The sequence below is a fragment of the Rhinoderma darwinii genome, chromosome 11 (genome assembly GCF_050947455.1).
Source record: "Rhinoderma darwinii isolate aRhiDar2 chromosome 11, aRhiDar2.hap1, whole genome shotgun sequence".
NCBI lineage: Eukaryota > Metazoa > Chordata > Amphibia > Anura > Rhinodermatidae > Rhinoderma > Rhinoderma darwinii.
The window spans coordinates 83471036-83494532 of NC_134697.1; the positions used below are offsets into that span (position 1 = coordinate 83471036).

The following is a 23497-nucleotide window of genomic DNA, read 5'->3' on the forward strand; positions in this document are numbered from 1 at the left end:
TAAGGCTTGTTCACAACTGCGCCGCCATCTGTTATTCTGATCCGTCAAATGACCGACACCCACGTTATGCTGCGCTATTTTGTCCGGCAAATATGACGGAATCTGCAAAGGAGACTCATAACGGATCCTCCAACGCAAATGTGAACAGGGCCTAACATAAATTAAACTTCCTCTGTTTGGAAACTAGGCAAAAACTTGTATATCCATAGAAAATTTTCTTAAAGCCAGAGTTTTTATTAGGTAATAAAGAAGACGTTTGAGAAAAGGAACCTGGACTGATGGACCGTAGTAACATAACAGCGAGGTTCAGGATTGCACATAGCATGTTTAACCCTTGCAGATGAAGAACACGTATGACTAAATAAAGGGATTGTGTGAGATTAGAAAAAATGTTCTGCTTTATTTTCCAGAAACAGCGCCACGCTTGTCAATGGGTTGTGTCTGGTATTGCAGCTCAACCCAACGGGAAAATAAAATAAAGATTTTTCTTATCCCACAACCTCTTTAAGAGAAACATGTAGGTGGCAGAAAAAACTATAACAGATAAAGGGGACGCCCCACGAAAAATATTCCTGTTGGGTGTTTTTATTTTATGAGCATATGTAGGGAAAAGGTCAACCATTTATTGCATTTTTCACTATGCATGTATTCTGTGTAGAAGAATCTGGGATCTTGCTCGTGTTTACTTGGCCTGTTTTTCCCGGCCTGGTTTGACTCCTTAAGGAGAGATCCCGCAACACCACCTCAGTAACCGTGCCGAGGTGGACATACATGTGCAGTGGTAATGCTGTCCCGTCCTGGGGGTGGAAGGATCCCTGGTTTGGCATGAAGTCTCTGACACTGCAGCGTCTGCTTTGCTTATCTAGAGAGACTTCTGAGCAAGTGCCATGGCCGGTCTGACAAGCCGAGAAGTAATTGCATCACCGCTGCGGGCAGCTACTTTGGCATTCATGCCCTCTCACTGGCGGACACTGATTTTTATGGGCACTATCGTAGATGAGTATGTTTGTTAGTTATTACTGCCGCAGCGGGAGCCATCAGACTGGCTTATTACCGCCAAGTGGCGCCCCCTAGCCAGGCACGGAGCCCACAAAGGGCCTTGTTCAGAAGGTAAGCAAAGACATTAGATCTATTTTTAAAAAAAATTTAGGCTGATTGGTATTCAGACCCCAATCTATGCCCGGCTGTACTTTGCAGCCTAACACAATTCGTTGGATTACCCCTTTAACAGAGTAACCAGATTACGATATGGTCTAGTCCAAGTGGATAATTTTTTATTTATTTTTAATCCTGATAAGATTTTTGGCAACAATTTGCAGATTATAGGTATTCTAGCAGCAGAATAACCCAATTTATGTTTGGCATCTTGAAATTTTTGTCTACCAACGGGTAAAAGATCTAACCTTTAAAATATGCGAAGTTGGCGTGAACGGTAATCAATCCAAGCTGAACAATTTTGTCTTTCTTTACAGGTATCTGCTAAAACAATGGCAAGTAACAGTCAGTTATGCATTAGACGTTGGACTACGAAACATGTGGCCAAATGGCTACGAGAAGAAGGGTTTTGTGACTATGTAGATATTCTGTGCAACAAACATCGTCTAGATGGCACCGCACTGTTAGCACTGACGGAATATGACTTGCGCTCTCCACCACTGGAAATTAAAGTGCTAGGGGATATCAAGCGCCTTATGCTTTCTATCCGTAAACTCCAAAAACAGCATTCCAGTGTCCTAGAAGAGTTGGGATTAAGCAGCGAGCCAGCCCCAGGAACCCTCAGCCTCAGTTCACCAAGTCCTGAATGGTTATGTAATGGAAATCTCACAAGGGACTTTGATGGACATGGAACAGATTCTAATGTGGAACCGCACCAGTACTCGAATGGGAAGCACAAACATCCACTAAAGAGGCTGGACCCGGAGTACTGGAAGACGGCCATCAGCTGCGTTTATGTGTTTATCGTTTTCGGCTTTACCTCCTTTGTTATGGTTATTGTACATGAGCGAGTTCCCGACATGCAAACCTACCCACCTCTGCCAGACATCTTCCTAGACAGGTGTGTAAATGTCTTAATCCTAATGTTTTGTATATAAGGATATTACAGTTATACAAGAATCTGCATGGCTTTCTGCTTTTAACAGGGTCTTTTAGGTAGGGCTGGGCAATTCATCGAAATTCAGCCCAATTAATCGACGTCGTCATGTGCATTTGGGTTGCTTAAATATTTTTTTTCTCCCTGTTTCATCTGTATCTGTGTCCTCAGGACGCAGATACAGTTGAGTCCAATGGTAGAGCGGGGAACCATAAAGTCCCTGCCCTACATTCACTATGGATCGCTTCACGCTCACGGCTCAGCGCAGACAGGCGCAAGGCAGTGATGTCATCCAGCCTTTCTGCGCTGAGCTACACGGAGCAGAGGGATCTCCGCCACTCGTCGTTGGAATGGGGTTAGGTATGTATTTTATTAGGCACTACTGTGGCTGTGTGGGCGCAGATGTTGGGGAATTATACAGCGTGGGGGCAGCTATAGGGGACTTTATACTGTGGAGGGCAGTTATGGAGGCATTATACTGTGAAGAGGCAGCTATAGGAACATTATACTATTATACTGTGTGGGGCAGCTATATGGGCATTATACTGTGTGGGGCAGCTATAGGGACATTATACTATTATACTGTGTGGGGCAGCTATAGGGACATTATACTATTATACTGTGTGGGGCAGCTATATGGGCATTATACTGTGTGGGGCAGCTATAGGGACATTATACTATTATACTGTGTGGGGCAGCTATGGGGGCATTATACTGTATGGGGCAGCTATAGGGACATTATACTATTATACTGTGTGGGGCAGCTATGGGGGCATTATACTGTGTGGGGCAGCTATAGGGACATTATACTATTATACTGTGTGGGGCAGCTATGGGGGCATTATACTGTGTGGGGCAGCTATAGGGACATTATACTATTATACTGTGTGGGGCAGCTATGGGGGCATTATACTGTGTGGGGCAGCTATAGGGACATTATACTATTATACTGTGTGGGGCAGCTATGGGGGCATTATACTGTGTGGGGCAGCTATAGGGACATTATACTATTCTACTGTGTGGGGCAGCTATGGGGGCATTATACTGTGTGGGGCAGCTATGGGGGCATTATACTGTGTGGGCAGATATGGGGGCATTATACTGTGTGGGGGCATAATATTGTGTGGGGGCAGCTATGGGGCAAGTTACTGTGGGGGCGGTGTCAGGGGGGTATATTATATACAGTAGTTTACATCAGGCTCGGATAAATAATTCAATGGCGTAGCATGCAAATAGGGGGCGTGACATTCAAAAAGGTGTGTGGTCTAGATAATGGTTCATTAATTGTAATAGAGGTTACATAATCAATTAATCGCGATTTTGATTTAGGTCATAATTGCCCAGCCCTACTTCTAGGTCTGAAATATTGATGGCGTATCCTTAGGATAGGCCATCATGCAGATCTGCTGCACAACTGAGGACCTGCAACAGAAATCCAACGATCAGCCATGGATTTCTGCCGCAGAAATACAATGTGTGAACAGTGGCTAAAGTTTGTATTGATAATCTATGGGGGTCCTTAGTCCTGTAGAAATAGTAAATACAGCCGAGTCCTTGACATTTTCTGTAGTTATTACTCACATAATAGATGAAAGTGAATCTCTCTCCACAGGATTGCTAGGAATTATAGCTATCTTGTCGATGTACTGTGCACGGAGGGTGCTTTGTAAAAGGCTCACTGCATAAGATAGGCACTCGGAGCACAGTCTTCCTCTTCTGGCCTATAAGGGATCAGGTTGGGTAAATTATCAGCCCTTCATTTTTTAACTGCTGCAAGATCGAAAAGACCTTGCGTTACATCCAAATTATAAAGTGTCAGTCAGGCCCCATGCACACGAACGTAAAAACGCCCCTAATTACGGCCCGTAATTACGGGCCCAAAGACTTCTTCTATTGGCCACGGGTACCCTCCCGTTTGCTCCATAGAAGTCTATGGGGCTCCCGTAATTACGGGTGGCTACGTGTGTGCACCCGTAATTACAGGAGCGTTGCTAGGTGACGTCAGGGGATAGTCACTGTCCGTGGTGCTGAAAGAGTTAACGGATCGGCAGTAACTTTCAGCACACGGGACAGTGACTACCACTGGAGTTAATAGTATTAAAAGTTAACTTACCCAGAACTCCCTGCTTCTTCCTCCAGTCCAGCCTCCCGGGATGACATTTCATCCCATGTGACCGCTGCAGCCAATCACAGGCTGCAGCAGTCACATGGACTGCCACGTCATCCAGGGAGGTCGGACTGGATGTCAAGAGGGACGCGTCACCAAGACAACAGCCGGGGTGCTTATGAACTTCTCTTACTTTCAATCTCTGCGGAAACTCTGCCTGAAAGAGCTGCCCCTTCTCTCTATCCAGCACTGATGGAGAGAAGGGGCTGCCGATTAGTGCAGAGAAAACGGGTCCGTAAATACGGGTGGAATACTGGTGCCAACGGACCTGTATTTACAGGCACGGGTCCGTAAATACTGGTGGAATACGGGTCGAATACGTGTGACAAAGGACCCGTATTTACGGGCGGAAAAAATAAGTTTGTGTGCATGGGGCCACAGTGTCTGTTTTGTTTACCCTCCATGCCCGTGCAACACAGCAAGTGGACAGTGCCCTCCCCAATGGTTTATACACGGATGATGAGGGTTAAATACAGGAATGATGGGGGTTACATAGAGGGTTGAAGGGGTAGTATACAGAGATGGTGGGGTCCCCCATCAGTCCCCCATATAACCCCCATCAGCCCTGCATATTACCTCATCAACCCTGTATACAGGGATGATGGGAGTTATATACAGGGATGGCTGGTATATGCAGGGATGATGGGGATTAGATACAAGGATATTCGCTGACTGGTATATACAGGGATGATGGGAGTTATATACGAGGATGATGGGAGTTATATACAGGGATGATAGGGGGTTATATACAGGGATGATGGGAGTTATATGCTGTGGCCCCCATCATCCCTGTATATAACTCCCATCGTATCTGTAAATACCAGCCCTCCATTAACCTTGTATATAACCCCATCATCCATGTATATGCCATTGGGACGGGCACTGTCCGCTCGCCATGGCACGTGGGCCTTGAGGCTAAACAAGAAGTAAATGGGACGGGCATTGAAGACAATGTAGAACAATTGTATGCCTGAAACGCCGGTATATGGCAGAAGTCCAGCGGAATCTGAAAATGTCGTTGGTATGGGGTTAGGTGAGTATGTATTTTATTATTTTTATTAGGCACTATTGGGGCAGCTATGGGGGCATTATAATGCGTGAGAGCAGCTACAAGGACATGATACTGTGTGAGGGGCAGTGTCGGGGGTATATTATATACAGTGCATTCGGAAAGTCTGCAGACCCTTTCACTTTTTTCACATTTTGTTATGTTGAGACCTTGTGCTAAAATAAAAAAAATCCCGTTCTTCCCCATCATTCTGCACTCCATACCCCATAACGACAAAGTGAGAACAGAATGTTAGAAATTTTTGAAAAATTCATTAAGAATGAAAAACTTGGACATAAGTCTTCATTCAGACCCTTTGGTTTGACACTTGAAATTTAGCTCTGGGGGCCTCCCATTTCTCTAGATCATCTCTGAAATGTTTCTACCCCTCGATTGGAGTTCACCATTTGATCAAAAACAAAATGTGGAAAAATGTGAAAGGTCTGAAGCCTTTCCGACTGTATTGTACAGCAGGCTTAGGGTATCTATATTAATTCAATGGTGGGGCGTGGCATGCAAAAATGGGTGTGGCCAAATGTTTTTATTAATCCTAATCGAGGTTACATGTTTAATTAATTAATCGTGGTTTTGCTTTAGGCCGTAATCGGCCAGCCCTTGTACAGCGTGTATAGAGCGATCCCATATGATACATATAAAAATAACGTGTTAGTGTTTTCACAATAAAACTTACATGTGACAACCCCATTAGGAGTCACCGTATATATGCCAGTCTTGTTCATACAGTATAAAACTGAGGGTGCCAAGGGGCACAGCGCTGAGCTGGGTGATTCTGCCCCGTTGTTCTAGCGATGGGTACATGTCCCAGCAAGATCCCAACCTGCTGCTATGAAAACTGCCGGACAGAATGTGAACTTGATGTATGGAGCGATATTTATAGATTACAACATACAATTTATCGGCGAACACTAATGCAGACGGCTCAGGATCGCAGAATCTCAAGAATAAAAGGGAAATTGCATTAATAATAATTGCAAATTGTGTTTTGTGAGAACATTTGTATTAAACTCTATAATGAGGTCAAATGTTTGTTTGTATCAAATAGTTGCTCAATATCAGGAGGAAGAATTGAGTAACACATTGCAACCTTTCTGTCCCAGCCACTGTCTATGCGCACGGAGAGTGAACTAGAGTGACTTCTGAGACTCCCGTCACATGGCTCAAATGTCAAGTGATCAAAACACCGATCTAGAATTAAACCTTTGACTTCAGCAAACAAAATGAGCATGTCAACTAATATTTACCATACCGAAAATCCACAATGAAATTCCTAATATTCTGCACAGTGTGAGGCCTCGTGCCCACTTCAGTCTTTTCCTTCAGGGTGCTATCCGTTTTTGTCACTGATAGCACCCTGACACATTCATTTCAATGGGCCCATGCACACTTCCGTTATTTTGACGGATCCGTTGTTCCGTTCCGTCAAATGTAGAGCATGTCCTACTTTGGTCAGTGATTCCATGACCGTCTGCCCATAGAAGTCAATGGGTCCGTAAAAAAAACAAAAACGGACGGCGCACAGAAGGCTTCCATGTGCTGTCCTTTTTTGACTGGTACGTTGCCCTAGCAACGGCAGGGCGTGGCAAAGTTCACAGAATGGGACATGTGACAAGTTCAATACCTTCCGTTTTTTTCACGGAAACGCAGAAGCCAAACCGAAGCACAACGTCCGTTTGAAACGGAAACACGGAGTACACACGGATACCATAACGGACACACGGATCCGTAAGAAATGGCCGTGAAAATGGTGATGGAAGTGTGCATGAGGCCTTAGCGACCAAATACCCGCTGCTGTAAACCAAGTCAGGCTCTATACACACAACAGGGTCCGAGTGTCGACCGATAAAAACGTTTTGGGCCGTTTTTCCCGGCCGTTTTGCATCCATTCCGGGCCGTGTTGCCGTTTTTAATGGCCAATTTTGACCCGTTTTGCATCCGTTTTTTTTCCCTGTCCGTTTTAAAATCGGATGAATTTCATTTGTAATTTTTTTTGCCACATACTTCTCTCTGTAGATACTTCCACAGCCTCCCTGTAGGTAGTGCCACACAACCCCTCGTAGGTAGTGCCGCGCAGCCCCCCGTAGGTAGTGCCGCGCAGCCCCCCGTAGGTAGTGCCGCGCAGCCCCCCGTAGGTAGTGCCGCGCAGCCCCCCGTAGGTAGTGCCGCGCAGCCCCCCGTAGGTAGTGCCGCGCAGCCCCCCTGTAGGTAATGCCGCACAGCACCCCCATAGATGGCACCTCCCTACCTGTCTGTAGATAGCGCCACCGTTCCAGGAGAACTCCCTGACTTCAATGTCCATATATGGACAGTGAAGTCAGGGACTTCTCCTGGAGCGTAGACACCGGCCACAGGGTCGGGGATTCCGCTTCAGAAGTCCCTGACATCACTGTGTCCGTATATGGACACAGTGAAGTCAGGGACTTCTCCTGGAGCGGAAACACCGGCCACAGGGTCGGGGATTCAACTTCAGAAGTGCCTGACGTCACTGTCCATATGGACACAGTGACGTCAGGCACTTCTGAAGCGGAATCCCCAATCCCCGGCCACAGCGTTGCCGAAGCTGTGGCCGGGGATTGGGGATTCCGCTCCAACAGGGAGCAAAAAAATACCCTCCTCCTCACATGCACTTTGCACCGTGAGGAGGAGAAGGAGAGAGAGCGAACAACGGAAGACACAGCCGTCACTCGGGACACATTCCAGTGATGGCCGTGTGTTACCCGGCCCCATAGACTTCAATGGGGGCCGGGAGAAAGGCCGAAAATAGGGCATGTCCCATTTTTTGACGGCCGGATTTCCCGGGCCGTCAAAAAGTCGGTCGTGTGAATAGCCCCATTAGGGGTCTATTGTTCCTACTGTGGCCGCGTGACGGCCGTTTTATGAATGACAGTCACACGGCCGGGAAAAACTGTCGTGTGAATTAGCCCCCCTGTAGGTAGTGCCACACAGCCCACCTTGTAGGTAGTGCCACACAGCCCACCTTGTAGGTAGTGCCACACAGCCCCCCTACAGGTGGTGCTACACAGCCCCCTTGTAGTCTCCCCCCTATAGATGGCACACCCCCCCTCCCACCTTCCTGTAGGGAATGGCTCCAGGAGAAGTCCCTCGCTTCGCTGTCCACATATGGACAATGAAGTCAGGGACTTCTCCTGGAGCGGAATCCCCGGCCACAGCGTTGCCAAGCTGTGGCCGAGGATTGGGGATGCCGCTCCTACAGGGAGAAAAAAAATTCCCTCCTCCTCCTCACATGCACTTCGCACTGTGAGGAGAGTGCGAGCGACGGAAGACCCAGCCGTCACTTGGAGCACATTCAAGTGATGGCCATGTATTACCCGGCCCCACAGACTTCTATGGGGGCCAGGAAAACGGCCGAAAATAGGGCGTCCCATTTTTTGACGGCCGGATTTCCGTGTGAATAGCCCCGTTAGGGGTCTATTGTTCCTATTGCAGCCGTGCTACTGGCGTTTTATGAACGGCCGTGTCACGGCCGGGAAACCCTGTCGTGTGAAGGTCTTAGGCTCTATTCACACGACAGGGTCCGAGTGTCGGCCGATAAAAACTGCAGTTTTTCCCTGCCGTTTTTTGCATCCGTTCCGGCCTGTGTTTCCGTTTTTACCGGCCGATTTTGACCCGTTTTGCATCCGTTTTGTTCCCTGTTCGTTTTAAAATCGAATTAATTTAATTTGTAAATTTTTTTGCCACACTCTTCCCCCAGTAGATACTGCCACAGCCCCCCTTGTAGGTAGTGTTACACAGCCCCCCCTGCAGGTAGTGCCACACGGCCCCCCTGCAGGTAATGCCACACGGCCCCCCTGCAGGTAATGCCTTGTACATAGTCACCCCCCCACCTTCCTGTAGGGGATGGCTCCAGGAGAAGACCCTCACTTCACTGTCCATATATGAACCGTAAAGTCAGGGACTTCTCCTGGAGCGGAATCCTCAATCCCCGGCCACAGCGTTGCCGAAGCGGAGGATTGGGGATACCGCTCCTACAGGGAGCAAAAAATACCCTCCTCCTCCTATGCGCTTCGCACTGTGAGGAGGAGGAGGAGAGAGCGAGCGACGGAACACGCGGCAGTCACTGGGAACACATTCCAGTGATGGCCATGTATTACCCGACCCCATAGAAGTGCCTAAAATAGGGCATGTCCCATTTTTTGACGGTCGTGTGAATAGCCCCATTTGGGGTCTATTGTTCCTACTGCGGCCGTGTGACGGCCGTAAAGCCGTATGTTTATTTTGAAAAAAAAAGTGTTTTTACTGTGTAAAAGTAGTAAAACAATAGAAAACCACATAAATTTGGTATCGTCGCCGTCGTAACGACCCGCTGATCAAAGTTATGTTATTTATACCACACAGTAAACAGCGTAAATTAAAGATGAAAAAAAAGTGGCGAAATTGCTGTTTTTTTTTTCTTTTACGCCCCAAAAAAAGTTAATCAATAAATTATATGTACCCAAAATGGTGCTATTAAAAAATAAAACTTGTCCAGCAAAAAAAAAAAAAAAAAGTCCTTACACAGCGACGTTGACGCAAAAATAATAACCGTTATAGATCTAGGAATGCGACGATGGAAAAACTTAAAAAATGGCTTGTCATCAAGGTTTAAATTAGGCCGGTCATTAAGGGGTTAAGACATGCCCCTTTTCCCCAATAATATTTCTTCTGGTGTGTAGTAGTAGTGTGTGATATAAAATGAATGTAGAAGGGGCAGGACCTGGGATGTCATGAAAACGGCTGCTAGGTATTTGTTTTTCCTTTTTAACCCTTGAGGCTGGGGTTGCATGGGGACATTCAGTTGGAAATTGTGTCATGATCACGATGTGACTCGAATTGTTTACTATGTAAAACTTTCGCAGTTGTCTGTTGACCCCTAGGGAACAAATGACGTTGCGTTTCAATTTTACCACAATTTTCACGCAAGCAAAAGTCTCGGTGTAGTCCTACCCCGTACGTTCGGGTTTCTTTAATAGTAAGAATCTTGTTCTCTTTTACCAATGTGTAAGGCCTCATGCACACGACCGTATTTTTTCCCACCCGTAAATACTGGCGTAAATACGGGTCCGGTGTCGCACGTATTTGACCAGTTTTGCACCAGTATTTACGGACCCGTGCCTGTAAATACGGGCCCGGTGTCACCCGTATTCCACCCGTATTTACGGGCACGTATTCTCTACAGTGCTCTAATCGGCAGCCCCTTCTCTCTATCAGTGCAGGATAGAGAGAAGGAGCAGCCCTTTCCGAGGTAAAAGTTAAAGAAATTCATACTTACCCAGCCGTTGTCTTGGTGACGCGTCCCTCTCTTGACATCCAGCCCGACATCCCTGGATGACGCGGCAGTCCATGTGACCGCTGCAGCCTGTGATTGGCTGCAGCGGTCACATGGGCTGAAACGTCATCCAGGGATGTCGGGCCGGATGTCGAGAGGGACGCGTCACCAAGGCAACGGGCGGGAGACCGGACTGGAGGAAGAAGCAGGAAGTTCTCGGTAAGTATGAACGTCTTTTCTTTTTTTACAGGTTGCTCTATATTGTGATAGGAATTCACTGTCCAGGGTGCTGAAAGTTACTGACGATCAGTTAACTCTTTCAGCACCCTGGACAGTGACTATTTACTGACGTCGCTTAGCAACGCTGCCGTAATGACGGGTGCACACACGTAGCCACCCGTCATTACGGGAGCTCCATAGACTTCTATGGGCTGCCCGTGCCGTTATTACGGCCTGAAATAGGACATGTTCTATCTTTTTCAACGGCATGGGCACCTTCCCGTAAGAAAACGGGAAGGTACCCGTGGCCAATAGAAGTCTATGAGCCCGTTATTACAGGTCGTAATTACGACACGTAATAACGGGAGTTTTTACGGTCGTGTGCATGAGGCCTTAGATGTGAAACATTTTATAGCAGGAAATCGGGATTTAGGAGGTTTGAGATGTGTCGATACTCAACAAAATCCCTCAATTTCTGTTGCACACTAAATAATGATTCCTAATTATAAGAACATGAAAAGTTGCACAGAACCATCGCGGATCCGTTCTACAGAGCTGCCGTGCACTGCGTATAGTCCTTTTATATCTGATCAGATCGGACATATGTAACCACATTTGTTACCTTACAGAATTCTTTATGTGACTAATGTTTCATCTATTTTTCTATATAGTGTTCCTCGAATCCCTTGGGCCTTTGCAATGACTGAGATGTGTGGAGTCGTTCTTTGCTATATCTGGATTCTCGTACTACTTCTCCACAAGCACAGGTAATAGATTTATATGGTGGTTTTTTTATGTTCAACAATTTCTAGTAGTTTTTCCGCTTAAAGAGGATCGGTCACTAATTTAGTAATGCCCTATGTCCTAGATAATCTAATAGGCGCTGTCACACTGATAATACTAGTGAAAATTGTGTCCCAAAAAGTTTATTTGAAAAGTTGTTTTTTTTTTCTAAATATGCAAATGAGGTTATACTAGACAAGTGGGCGCCAACATCAGTGATTCTCCTGAGGTGGAGCCTCCTCACAGCCTCTGACACTGTCCAATCAGCATGAAGCTGCTTCACACAGTGTGAGAGACTGAGGCTGGAGGGAAGGGGGATCGCTTCAAAAAGCCATATCTCAGGCTGTGGACCACATACAATAGCGGTTCTGGTGGCGTATGAAAGAGGAGATTCTAATTTGTCATATGCCACGCCGTTCTAGCTGTAAAACAACCGGATTGGGCATTTACTAAACTAGTGACAGATCCTCCCTAAACATTTGTCAGTATTTAAAGGATAATTCCATTATGAAACTATGATCTGGTCAGTCACAGGAACATATCGGATGTTATCTGTGGGGTCCTTTATTGTGATTACAGCACTTTGTAGATTGAATGAACCCATTTTGGCAGAGTCTATTTATTTCTGCTATACCAGGTTTCAGAGGTATATTAGTATTTTGTCAGTGATTTGGTCTGAAAGGCTTCAAGTTCGTGGTTTTTTTTTTTTGTTTGTTTTGTTTTTTTAAACCAAGGTCAGAAGTGGACACACAAACAAAGAGAGGTAGTCATCTCCTCCTGAACCATGAAATAGATATGGAGGTGCTAATCTGCTGTGACTTATGCATTACCAGTATCAAGAACATGCAGATGCACACCACAGGCGCTTAGAGATATATATATATATATACACACACACACACACACACACACACACACACACACACACACACACACACACACACACACACACACACACACTATATTATGCATTTCTATTTTAATTGCATTACTGCTATAGTTATGTTTATAAATGCGAGGTTCTTAGTGCTCAGTTTGATCAGCGCTAAGAACCTCACATTTATAGACCTATCTATAGCAGTAATGCAATTAAAATAATAGAAATGCATAATAAACAAAGTGTGTGTGTGTGTGTGTGTGTGTGTGTGTATGTATATATATATATATATCTCAGCGCCTGCGGCGTGCATCTGCACGCTCTTACAAAAGAAATGAGATGCATCAGTCTTTTCTTTATACCTTTTACTTCTTGCTTTGGCTCAAAAACCTGAGCCAAAAACTTCATCAGAACTGTGTGTGATCTTGGCCTAATGCATTTTATGTTGCAGACACCTCTAACTGCAGTAAAAGCACCGGTCTGAGATAGATGCCTCCTGCTTCCCCTCTGTTATGTGCAGCGTCATAGTCTGATATCCATGGCGGTATGGTCATTGCCGTACTGTGCTTCGAATTACCATTTCCTAACGTGTGTTCGTCCTCCAGTCTGGAAGATTCTTGATCGGTTCATTCCTACTTCTTCGGTGCGGGACATCTGAGCGCGTCCTCCATTACTGATCTGACTGACTACTTCAGAATTACTGTCAATATGTGCTGATGCTGGATCTGGTTATGCAACAGCCCACGAACCTTACTGATCAGCCCAAATGATGCCAACGTTTCTGAATGCTTATGTATCCCTGTACTTCTTAAATGCCCTTTATTCTTCATTACTTACTGTTAGACCTTGTTTTCCGCTTCTCCAGGTCTATCCTCTTACGTCGACTTTGTAGCCTGATGGGAACGGTCTTTCTTTTGAGATGTGTCACCATGTTTGTCACATCTTTGTCAGTTCCTGGTGAACATTTGCAGTGTTCAGGAAAGGTAAGACTCTTCCTAATCTCTTTCTTAGTTGTCAGAGCAGGCCCACAACTCCTGCCACATTTCCCCCTCCCTACAGTAGTCACAGCAGCGCCCATGTACTCCCCAGCAGCGTGCCCCCGCAATGCACCCGTTGCAGACAGGAAACTACATACATCATCCTGTTGTCGGCTGCTTTATTTAGCTTTTTGCCTTCAGAGGAGCAGTCGTTAGAGGTATGTGATGAATTCTGCAGAGGGAGCGGGAGATGGATGATGTCAGAGACATGACATCAGCAGGTGGAAGCACCCAGCAAATGAATGAAGGGCATGAAGTAAAATCTGATTTGATTTTCCAGTTGCCATGGTGACCTATTTTTTTTCCTAGCCCTCTTCTCTTCTTTGTGAAAACCACCACTCTACATGAACATTACTGCATTTTGTCTGGTCGACCCAAATATTTCTCTGTATTTGGAAGATTTTTTTTTACTATTTTCACTCTATGTTTATAGTGTGTCCGTCATGTTCCTGCCAGTAGATATCTTCACTAAGCAGTGTCCCAAATGTGACCACCAATTCTAGTCCTAGTTGCCATCTTTCTTTCATTGGCAGCTGGGACAGGAAGCCTTGCTTAGGTTTATGGCTGCGTTCACACGTTTTGCTACAAAATCTGTATGTTACATATGCAGAATTTTGTTGCGGATTTCAACCCCCTCATTGAAAGGAGTGAAAAACCGGAACAGAAATTGGCATGCTGCGGATTTGTCTAAATCTCATCCACTTTGCTGCTACTGTAAAACGCTGCAGATTCCACCCGCAGTTCCGAACAGAAAATCTGCTACTTGTGAACATACCCTATGTTTTTCGTGGGCAAAAATGTATCCCATTAAAATCGAAATATCATTTTTCTCAAAGACAGTGTGGACTAATAACCAAGTCACCCAACCCACACTGGTTTCCATGCATGCAGACAAGATCTGCGGAAATGTATAAAAGAGGCTCTGTCACCACATTATAAGTGTCCTGTCTCCTACATAAGGAGATCGGTGTTATAATGTAGGTGACAGCAGTGCTTTTTATTTAGAAAAAACGATTTATATTCACCACTTTATTAGCGAATTTCGATTTATGCTAATGAGTTGCTTAATGCCAAGTGGGCGTATTTTTACTTTAGACCAAGTGGGCGTTGTACAGAGGAGTGTATGACGCTGACCAATCAGTGACCAATCAGCATCATGCACTTCTCCCCATTCATTTACACAGCACATAGGGATCCTGCTAGATCCTTATGTGCTGTCTTATACTGACACATTAACGATACTGAAGTGTTTAGACAGTGAATAGACATTCCACGGGATGTCTATTCACAATCTCTGCACTTCGTTACTCTGTCTATGGTAGTTACAGCCGAGGAAGAGTGATCTCGTTGTAACCTGTCATTTACCGCGTAATCTCGCGAGATCACACTTCCTCTGCTGTAACTACCACAGACAGAGTAATGAAGTGCAGAGATTGTGAATAGACATCCTGTGGAATGTCTATTCACTGTCTAAACACTTCAGTATTGTTAATGTGTTAGTATAAGACAGCACATAAGGATCTAGCAGGATCCCTATGTGCTGTGTAAATGAATGGGAAGGAGTGCATGACGCTGATTGGTCACTGATTGGTCAGCGTCATACACTCCCCTGTACAACGCCCACTTGGTCTAAAGTAAAAACACGCCCACTTGGGCATTAAGCAACTCATTAGCATAAATCTAAAATCGCTCCTAACGTGTTGAAAACAGATCGGTTTTTTTAAATAAAAAGCACTGCTGTCACCAACATTATAGCGCCGATCTCCTTATGTAGGAGACAGGACACTTATAATGTGGTGACAGAGCCTCTTTAAATGAAATGTCATGTTTGCAAAAATGTAAAGCTTCAGCATTCATTGTGAAATAAGGGTCTCTCATTAGAATTTTATAAATACTGGAAGCACTTACTGTGGTGTTGGGCAGCCCTCTACATTATGGGGACTTCAGATGGGATTCGAGGACCACACACTTCATATGTTATATTAAAGGTCTCAACTACATGAGTTCACGGTATGGTGCTGCCACCTGCTGGCTCCATTAATTAGTTATTCTCTAAAACAGAGACCTCATTATTGAAGCTTGCTAAGTATTTGGCAGAACAGGGCAGGGGAGCCAAGGGCCACATGGAGGGCACCTGCGCACCTTCAATTGCCCACCACTGGCTTAGTGTTCTAGTTGTGTGTAGCGGTATGTAACATTAAAAAGTCAATGTTTATAAATCCAATCTAGATATCTCATTTTCATTTTTTTCCCACACAGTCTTTCAAAAGCCATCATTTTATTTATTTTTTTCCCTTGACGTAGCCATGAAGTAGGGCTTGTTTTTTGTAGGGTGAGGTGTGGTTTTCAATGGCACCATTTAATGTACTATATATTGAACTGAGTAAGTAAAAAAATATATATGTATTTTGTGGGTTGGCATAGGAAAAAGAGGCGATTTCCTTCATTTGTTTTTGTTTTTTCGTTTCCGGCATTCACCGTGCGGTACAAACCGCATATGAACTTTATTCTGCGGGTCAATACAATTACAGCGATCCTTTGATCGATTACAATACTTGTGTATTGTAATTTTTACCCGCTCCTAATAAACCCGGACTGGCAGGGCTTAATAGGAGCACATAGTTAGCAGACCTATGGGTCTTTATTAGGCCCCCATATTGTCGTGACAACAATCGGCAGCCCGCAATAGTCTTGCGGGTGGGCCGATGGGATGACGGAGAGTCATCCCCTCTTCCTAACGGCTTAGTTGCCATGGTCATTGACTACGGCATCTAAATGGTTAACTCCGATCCCGAATGTTTATCTCCAATCCCGGCCGTTGCAGTGAAGTGTTGGTTGTAACGTACATCCAACACCCCCTGAGTATGGAGCAGTAATGTCAAATTTTCGGGAAGGGGTAAAGACAACAATATATTATTTTTTTTTTAGCCAATTCTCGGTGTACTTGAGGTGGCATAAGCAACAGAACAGGGTTTAACATGCCGAGTGAGTTGCTGATTCGCTGGTTTCCCGTCATTCATGTAACCTACAACACTGCGGCTAAATCTCCATGATTTAATTCTCTAACTATTTTAGCGATTTTTGTCGTTTCAGCTCTACGATAATATGTGGGCCAAGCTTCAGCGTGCCTTTGCTATCTGGAGTGGATTTGGGATGACACTTACCGGAGTGCACACTTGTGGAGACTACATGTTCAGCGGTCATACTGTGGTCCTCACCATGCTGAACTTTTTTGTCACTGAATGTAAGTCCATGGAAACCCCCCCGGACCCTGTGTAATATTTACTAGATTCTGGAGATGGGACGTTGATTTATTCTGATTTCGGGGAGGAATTTTTACCCTAATGGGGCAATTGGCATCCGCCTCCTAGTGGCTTTGCCTTCCTCTGGAGTAACACGGTAGGATTATAGGTTGCACTCGCTGGACCTGTGTCTTTTTTTTCAACCTTAGTTACATAGTTGATATGTTTGGAATATACTTTGTGCATCAATTCATCACTATTTGTTTTTAACATTCAGAGGCCGAAACGCTGCCATACAAAATGTGAATCTACCATGTTACAGCAGCATTTGTTAAATTGGGGAATGGATTACCAAAATATATTAAGTGCATTGTTGTTTTTTTTTTAAAGCATTCATGTTTTTGGGTTTTCTGCATTAATCAGTAGCATATGTGAATACATGAAACTTTGTACTAAATCTGATCAGTGTAAAGTGACACTTTCCTCACCTGCCAGCACTCTCTAGTTCCCATATTCCAGCCTGCTGGCTCTGTAAATGTTAAGAAACCTCACCCGTCACCAAACTAAATCCATATGGGATAAAACCGTAAATAGAAGAGGGAGATGCAGCCGCCTCAGTGTTTCGGTGATACAGCATTGTCATTTTGGTTTTGTTAAGCTTAAAGACGACCCGTCACCTCTCAAGTCATGTCTGTGTTTGTAAATACTTGTATTCCTCATAAAATAACAATTCCGGAATATATGTTCTCAGAACTTTGCATTGTGCCGTTCCTCTGTTATTCCTCCTAGAAATGTATGAATAAGTGGATAACTGGGAGGTACCATTTACCTTGTCATAAGGGTGTGTTTGTACGGTCTCACTCTGTCAACACTGATTGGACATTGTCAGTCTGGGTCGAGACACCCCACCCCCCCCGCCCACTACTAACACCCAAAAATCAATGTTAAGTAATTTCTAGAAGAAATCACAGGAACTACAACACGTTGAGTTCTAAGAAAAGATGTCCAAGAATTATTTTACTGAAGCAGACATGTTTCTATTAAAAATAATTTTTACTCTTTGAGATACAGCTGCTTCGTACTTTCCATACGGAACATCTGTATCATTGGCTAAGACCTGCATCTGTCAAGTCCACGGGACTGACGGGTGCAGTGACAGCGGGTCCTGTCTGTGTTTGACACGCAGGATCCACCTGTAATTGATCACATCTACGTTATGAACTTAGATGTGATGTGATCGGTTAGGGTATGTTCACATGACGGCGCCAAATAAGTCTGAAATGACGGAGCTGTTTTCAGGAGAAAACCGCTCCTGAATTTCAGAAGTTTTTACAAGTGCACGCGTTTTTCACGGCGTCTTTTACGGCCGTAATTTGGAGCGGTTCTTCATTGGAGTCAATGAAAAACTGCTCCAATTACGACCCAAGAAGTGTCCTGCACTTCTTTGACGTGGTCATAATATTACGCGACGTCTTTTGACAGCGACGCGTAAAATGACAGCTCGTCTGCACAGTACATCATAAGACGCATTGCAAGCAATGGGCAGATGTTTGCCGACGTATTGGAGCCGTCTTTTCAGGCGTATTTCGAGGTGTAAAACGTCACCATTACGCCTGAAAATAGGTCGTGTGCACATACCCTAAGGCTGGATTCACATGAGCACATTATGTCCGTAATGGACGGAACGTATTTCGGCCGCAAGTCCCGGACCGAACACACTGCAGGGAGCCGGGCTCCTAGCATCATAGTTATGTACGATGCTAGGAGTCCCTGCCTCTCCGTGGAACTACTGTCCCGTACTGAAAACATGATTACAGTACGGGACAGTTGTCCGGCAGCGAGGCAGGGACTCCTAGTGTCGTACGTAACTATGATGCTAGGAGCCCGGCTCCCTGCACTGTGTTCGGTCCGGGACTTGCGGCCAAAATACGTTTCTTCCATTACGGACGTAACATGGTCGTGTGAATCCAGCCTAACACTTTTTAATCCTGCGTGTCGGAGACATACAGAATCCGCTGTCACTGAACCTGATGGGTACAGGATTTAGCAAACTATACAGCTGCTCTGTGTGGAAAATACAAAGCAGCTGTATCTCAAAGTGTAAAGAATTTTTAATAAAAAACAAATTTGGACCAAACGCACTGACTGAAAGTTTTATTTTTAAAATAAAAATGTCAAAGGTTTATTACATTGTAGTCGGTGGAGATGGATTCCAAATGCATCACTTATTCTTTGCTGTTCAGTAATCATAATCCAGTGCAGTAGTGATTGGAGATGTACACCACCCAAAATGTATATTGGGGTTGTGGGAGCAGAACAGAATATATGATTACCAAGAATCTTCTTCCTTTCAGACACTCCTCGAAGCTGGAACTTCCTACATACCCTATCCTGGGTCCTTAACCTGTTTGGCATTTTCTTTATTTTGGCTGCTCATGAACATTATTCCATTGATGTCTTCATTGCATTTTATATTACCACAAGACTCTTCCTCTATTATCACACTTTGGCCAATACACGTGCGTACCAACAGAGCCGCCGAGCCCGAATCTGGTTTCCCATGTTCTCTTTCTTCGAATGCAATGTAAGAGGACCTGTTCCTAATGAGTACTGCTGGCCTTTCTCTAGGCCTGTGTTTCTAAAGAACTTATTCAGTTAATTTATTTTCCCCGTGCAGAAAACTGCCAGGGATTGAAAAAGAAAAAACATTAAACCCAGCAAAAATGAGTTTAAAGCTGCATTTTTTTTTTTTTTTTTATATATATATATTTTTTTTTTTGCTTTATCTGGTTTACTATATGTATGGGTACTTGGAAGCATGAAGCACCCATATTGGCTGCAGAACTTTACTTTATGGAAGGTGAATAGTTTTCGCGGACTGAGTTTAGAAGGAGCGCACATATAAATTCATCTCTTAACAGCAAAGGTTCACAACGTTCACAAAACTTACGAGTACGTTTATAAAAGTCTTAGAAGTAAACTTGGCTTTGGCATTCTTTAAAAAAAATACCATGCATGTAAATCTCTCTGTATCCGGCGTTTATAAGGAACTATATACTTCTGCAAACCTTTCATAAGGTATGTAATAAATGCTATATATCTACATTGATAGCCCTCAAATCAAGTTTGTCAAGAGATGTCGTTAGGAGTTTTTCACAATTTTTTTTTCAAGCCAATACTGTTGAAAAAAAATTATGAAAATCTAATTAATGGTGGGAGGGGAGTTATTGGGGTTATCGCTCCATTCCTGGTTGGTTGCGGTTATGATTTATACATTCATTCCACTTAAACACTACTGTAAGCAGAATGCTTGGTAGAACCTACGGCGAGTTAAGATTTTGTTTTAATGTTTTTATTAATATTGCTGCTATGGTAACTCCAATAACATTTTTGTTGTATTTATTCGATTTATCTGAGATGCAGAATGAGTATTTTTTTCCATGATCTGGGCTGGTCTAGTCTCTCTATTCCTCTCTCTACCTCTGTAATTCTCTCTTTAGCACTATTCTATTTTCCATGGCCACGTGCACATGCATTAGGGGCTGTTCACATCTGCATCGGAGGCTTCGTTAGGGGTTTCCGTCGCAGATCCGGCAGAAATTACCGGAAACAATGCTGCACTATTGTTTCCGGTAAGGCGACGGAACCCATTAAAGCCAATGGGTTACGTCGGCTGGTGGTGGGTGCGTTGCAACAGCACCGTTGCATCCGGTATTCCCTTGACGGAAGAGAACAACGGAATACCCTGAAGCAGGTGTGAACAGGGTCTTAGTTGTGGATTTTAGATGTACTGAAAATCCATGCCAAAAATACAGTACAATACACACTACAGAAAAATGCACACAGATATGAGGGCATGCTGCAACTGGTCCATTTTCCAGCATGCCCTCTCTGTCGCAGATTTGCTATGCAAAAGGTAAAACCCGCAACACAATTTTTCATATAATACATGCAGGTTTCAGGCGCAGATCTCCTCGTGTGAGCACGTGGCCTATAGGCTTCATTTTAGTTTTGCAAATTACGATCCATTAGAAAGCACACAGGAACTTTAGATCAGCACATGACGGTTTTATGGAATTAAAAAAGCAAATGATAAATAAGCCTGTGTATTAAATGATCTACAAACATTTTGGATACGGTTATTTGTATTGTAGGTCAGCAATACATCCTCTGAATGCTGCCTGATGAAGGTTTTTAGGAGTTTCCTTAGTTACTGTGATCTGTTATCTCTTCTAATACACCATGTACCGATGTCAATGACGTGTCCTCTACAAAGAAACTAATTCATTTTCTTATTCAATTTGATCTGTAATGAATATATCAGAACGCACACGGTCAGTGAAATTACTTTCTGAATGATTATTCCCCTAGTTTTGGGATACATATTTGTATGTGTATTTATATACCCTCTTGTTCCCAAATCGGATCTCTTTATTTGCAGGTTAGCCGAAGTAATTTGAATTGTTTACACTTAAAGCCTTTACAAAATTGTATTTAACATTTTGACAGTATTTGGTTTAAGTTCTCATTCGTTTTGCACCTTGTTACTACTGATTACAACACGGGACTGTGTGCCGTTACCCAAGAATGAACATGGGATGTGTGTATTGTTTACATAACTGTGGAAAAGTATTAAACCGGAGACTGAATAAAATCCATCTGTCTTGTCGTTTTATACAGCTTGAAATGTTTTAGCAAATGTGTCAGGTTGTCTCCCGAAGACTTGCTCGGCCTCTCTAAACACAGATCAATTGACTCCACGTCTGGTCACCCATTTAGCATTACATGACAACCATTTAAATAAATGACCATTCATGGAATGCGTGTGTGGGCCAGGTCCATCAAAGCTGAAGCTTCTCATACAGATTGATAAGGAGCACTCGGGATCCCCTCTATAAGGCTGGATTCACCCGAATGTGGGGAAACTCTCAGAGGTGGTCAAGTTTTCACGGATCCCCATAGGCTTGAGCCGATGGAAAGATCTGTGAAAACAGAAGATAATAGCACAGGTTCTATTTTTCAACGGACCCTTCACACAGTCCATTGAAACAACGGCCCCATTGAAAAACATGCGTCCGTGTGACAGCCGTTTTAATGGCCATCACACGGACATCTTCAACGCTCCTGTGAATCAGGCCTAAATCAGGAGAGTCAAGCAACCCCTAGGGCAGGGGTCTCAAGCACGCGGGCCGCATGCGGCACCTGGGGCTGTCATCTGCGGCCCGCGGGACACAGCCGCTAGGTTCGGCTCTGCTCCGAGACTCTGGAATTCCCTGACATTGCTGTCCACATATGAACAATGATGTCAGGGTCTTTCCCAGAGCGGAGTCCCGGGCTGAGCGCTATTATCGGCTCTGCTCCGGGACTCTGGGGAAGCCTCTGACATGGCTGTCCATACATTGACAATGATGTCAGGGGCTTCCCCAGAGCAGGAGTCCCAGTGATGTCAGGAGCACAGCTGGAGTCCCAGGAAGAGCCTACTAGCGCTCTGCCCGGGATTCCAGCTTTTGGGTTGCCCCTGACATCTCTGTCCATATACAGTGAAGGAAATAAGTATTTGATCCCTTGCTGATTTTTTAAGTTTGCCCACTGTCAAAGACATGAACAGTCTAGAATTTTTAGGCTAGGTTAATTTTACCAGTGAGAGATAGATTATATAAAAAAGAAAACAGAAAATCACAGTCAAAATGATATTTATTTGCATTGTGCACAGAGAAATAAGTATTTGATCCCCTACCAACCATTAAGAGTTCAGCCTCCTCCAGACCAGTTACACACTCCAAATCAACTTGGTGCCTGCATTAAAGACAGCTCTTACATGGTCACCTGTATAAAAGACTCCTGTCCACAGACTCAATTAATCAGTCTGACTCTAACCTCTACAACATGGGCAAGACCAAAGAGCTTTCTAAGGATGTCAGGGACAAGATCATAGACCTGCACAAGGCTGGAATGGGCTACAAAACCATAAGTAAGACGCTGGGTGAGAAGGAGACAACTGTTGGTGCAATAGTAAGAAAATGGAAGACATACAAAATGACTGTCAATCGACATCGATCTGGGGCTCCATGCAAAATCTCACCTCGTGGGGTATCCTTGATCCTGAGGAAGGTGAGAGCTCAGCCGAAAACTACACGGGGGGAACTTGTTAATGATCTCAAGGCAGCTGTGACCACCGTCACCAAGAAAACCATTGGTAACACATTACGCCGTAATGGATTAAAATCCTGCAGTGCACACAAGGTCCCCCTGTTCAAGGAGGCACATGTACAGGCCCATCTGAAGTTTGCAAATGAACATCTGGATGATTCTGAGAGTGATTGGGAGAAGGTGCTGTGGTCAGATGAGACTAAAATTGAGCTCTTTGGCTTTAACTCAACTCGCCGTGTTTGGAGGAAGAGAAATGCTGCCTATGACCCAAAGAACACCGTCGCCACTGTCGAGCATGGAGGTGGAAACATGTTTTGGGGGAGTTTCTCTGCTAAGGGCACAGGACTACTTCACCGCATCAATGGGAGAATGGATGGAGTCATGTACCGTCAAATCCTGAGTGACCACCTCCTTCCCTCCACCAGGACATTAAAAATGGCTCGTGGCTGGGTCTTCCAGCACGACAATGACCCGAAACATAAAGCCAAGGCAACAAAGGGGTGGCTCAAAAAGAAGCACATTAAGGTCATGGAGTGGCCTAGCCAGTCTCCAGACCTTAATCCCATCGAAAACTTATAGAGGGAGCTGAAGATCCGAG

The 23497-nt window shown here is 44.5% G+C and overlaps 1 protein-coding gene across 2 annotated transcripts in view; it reads left to right on the top strand.

The window, feature by feature from the left end:
• Positions 1–21403, top strand: part of SAMD8 (sterile alpha motif domain containing 8) — a 33643-nt gene extending 12240 nt beyond the window's left edge. For both annotated transcript variants that reach the window (XM_075841861.1, XM_075841860.1), the window contains exons 2-6: positions 1473–2056; positions 11482–11577; positions 13336–13453; positions 16601–16751; positions 19104–21403. In XM_075841861.1, the coding sequence (XP_075697976.1) occupies positions 1488–2056; positions 11482–11577; positions 13336–13453; positions 16601–16751; positions 19104–19408 (1239 nt within the window). In that variant the 5' untranslated portion in view covers positions 1473–1487 and the 3' untranslated portion in view covers positions 19409–21403. The remainder of the gene's footprint in view (positions 1–1472; positions 2057–11481; positions 11578–13335; positions 13454–16600; positions 16752–19103) is intronic.
• Positions 21404–23497: the final 2094 nt, after the last annotated feature.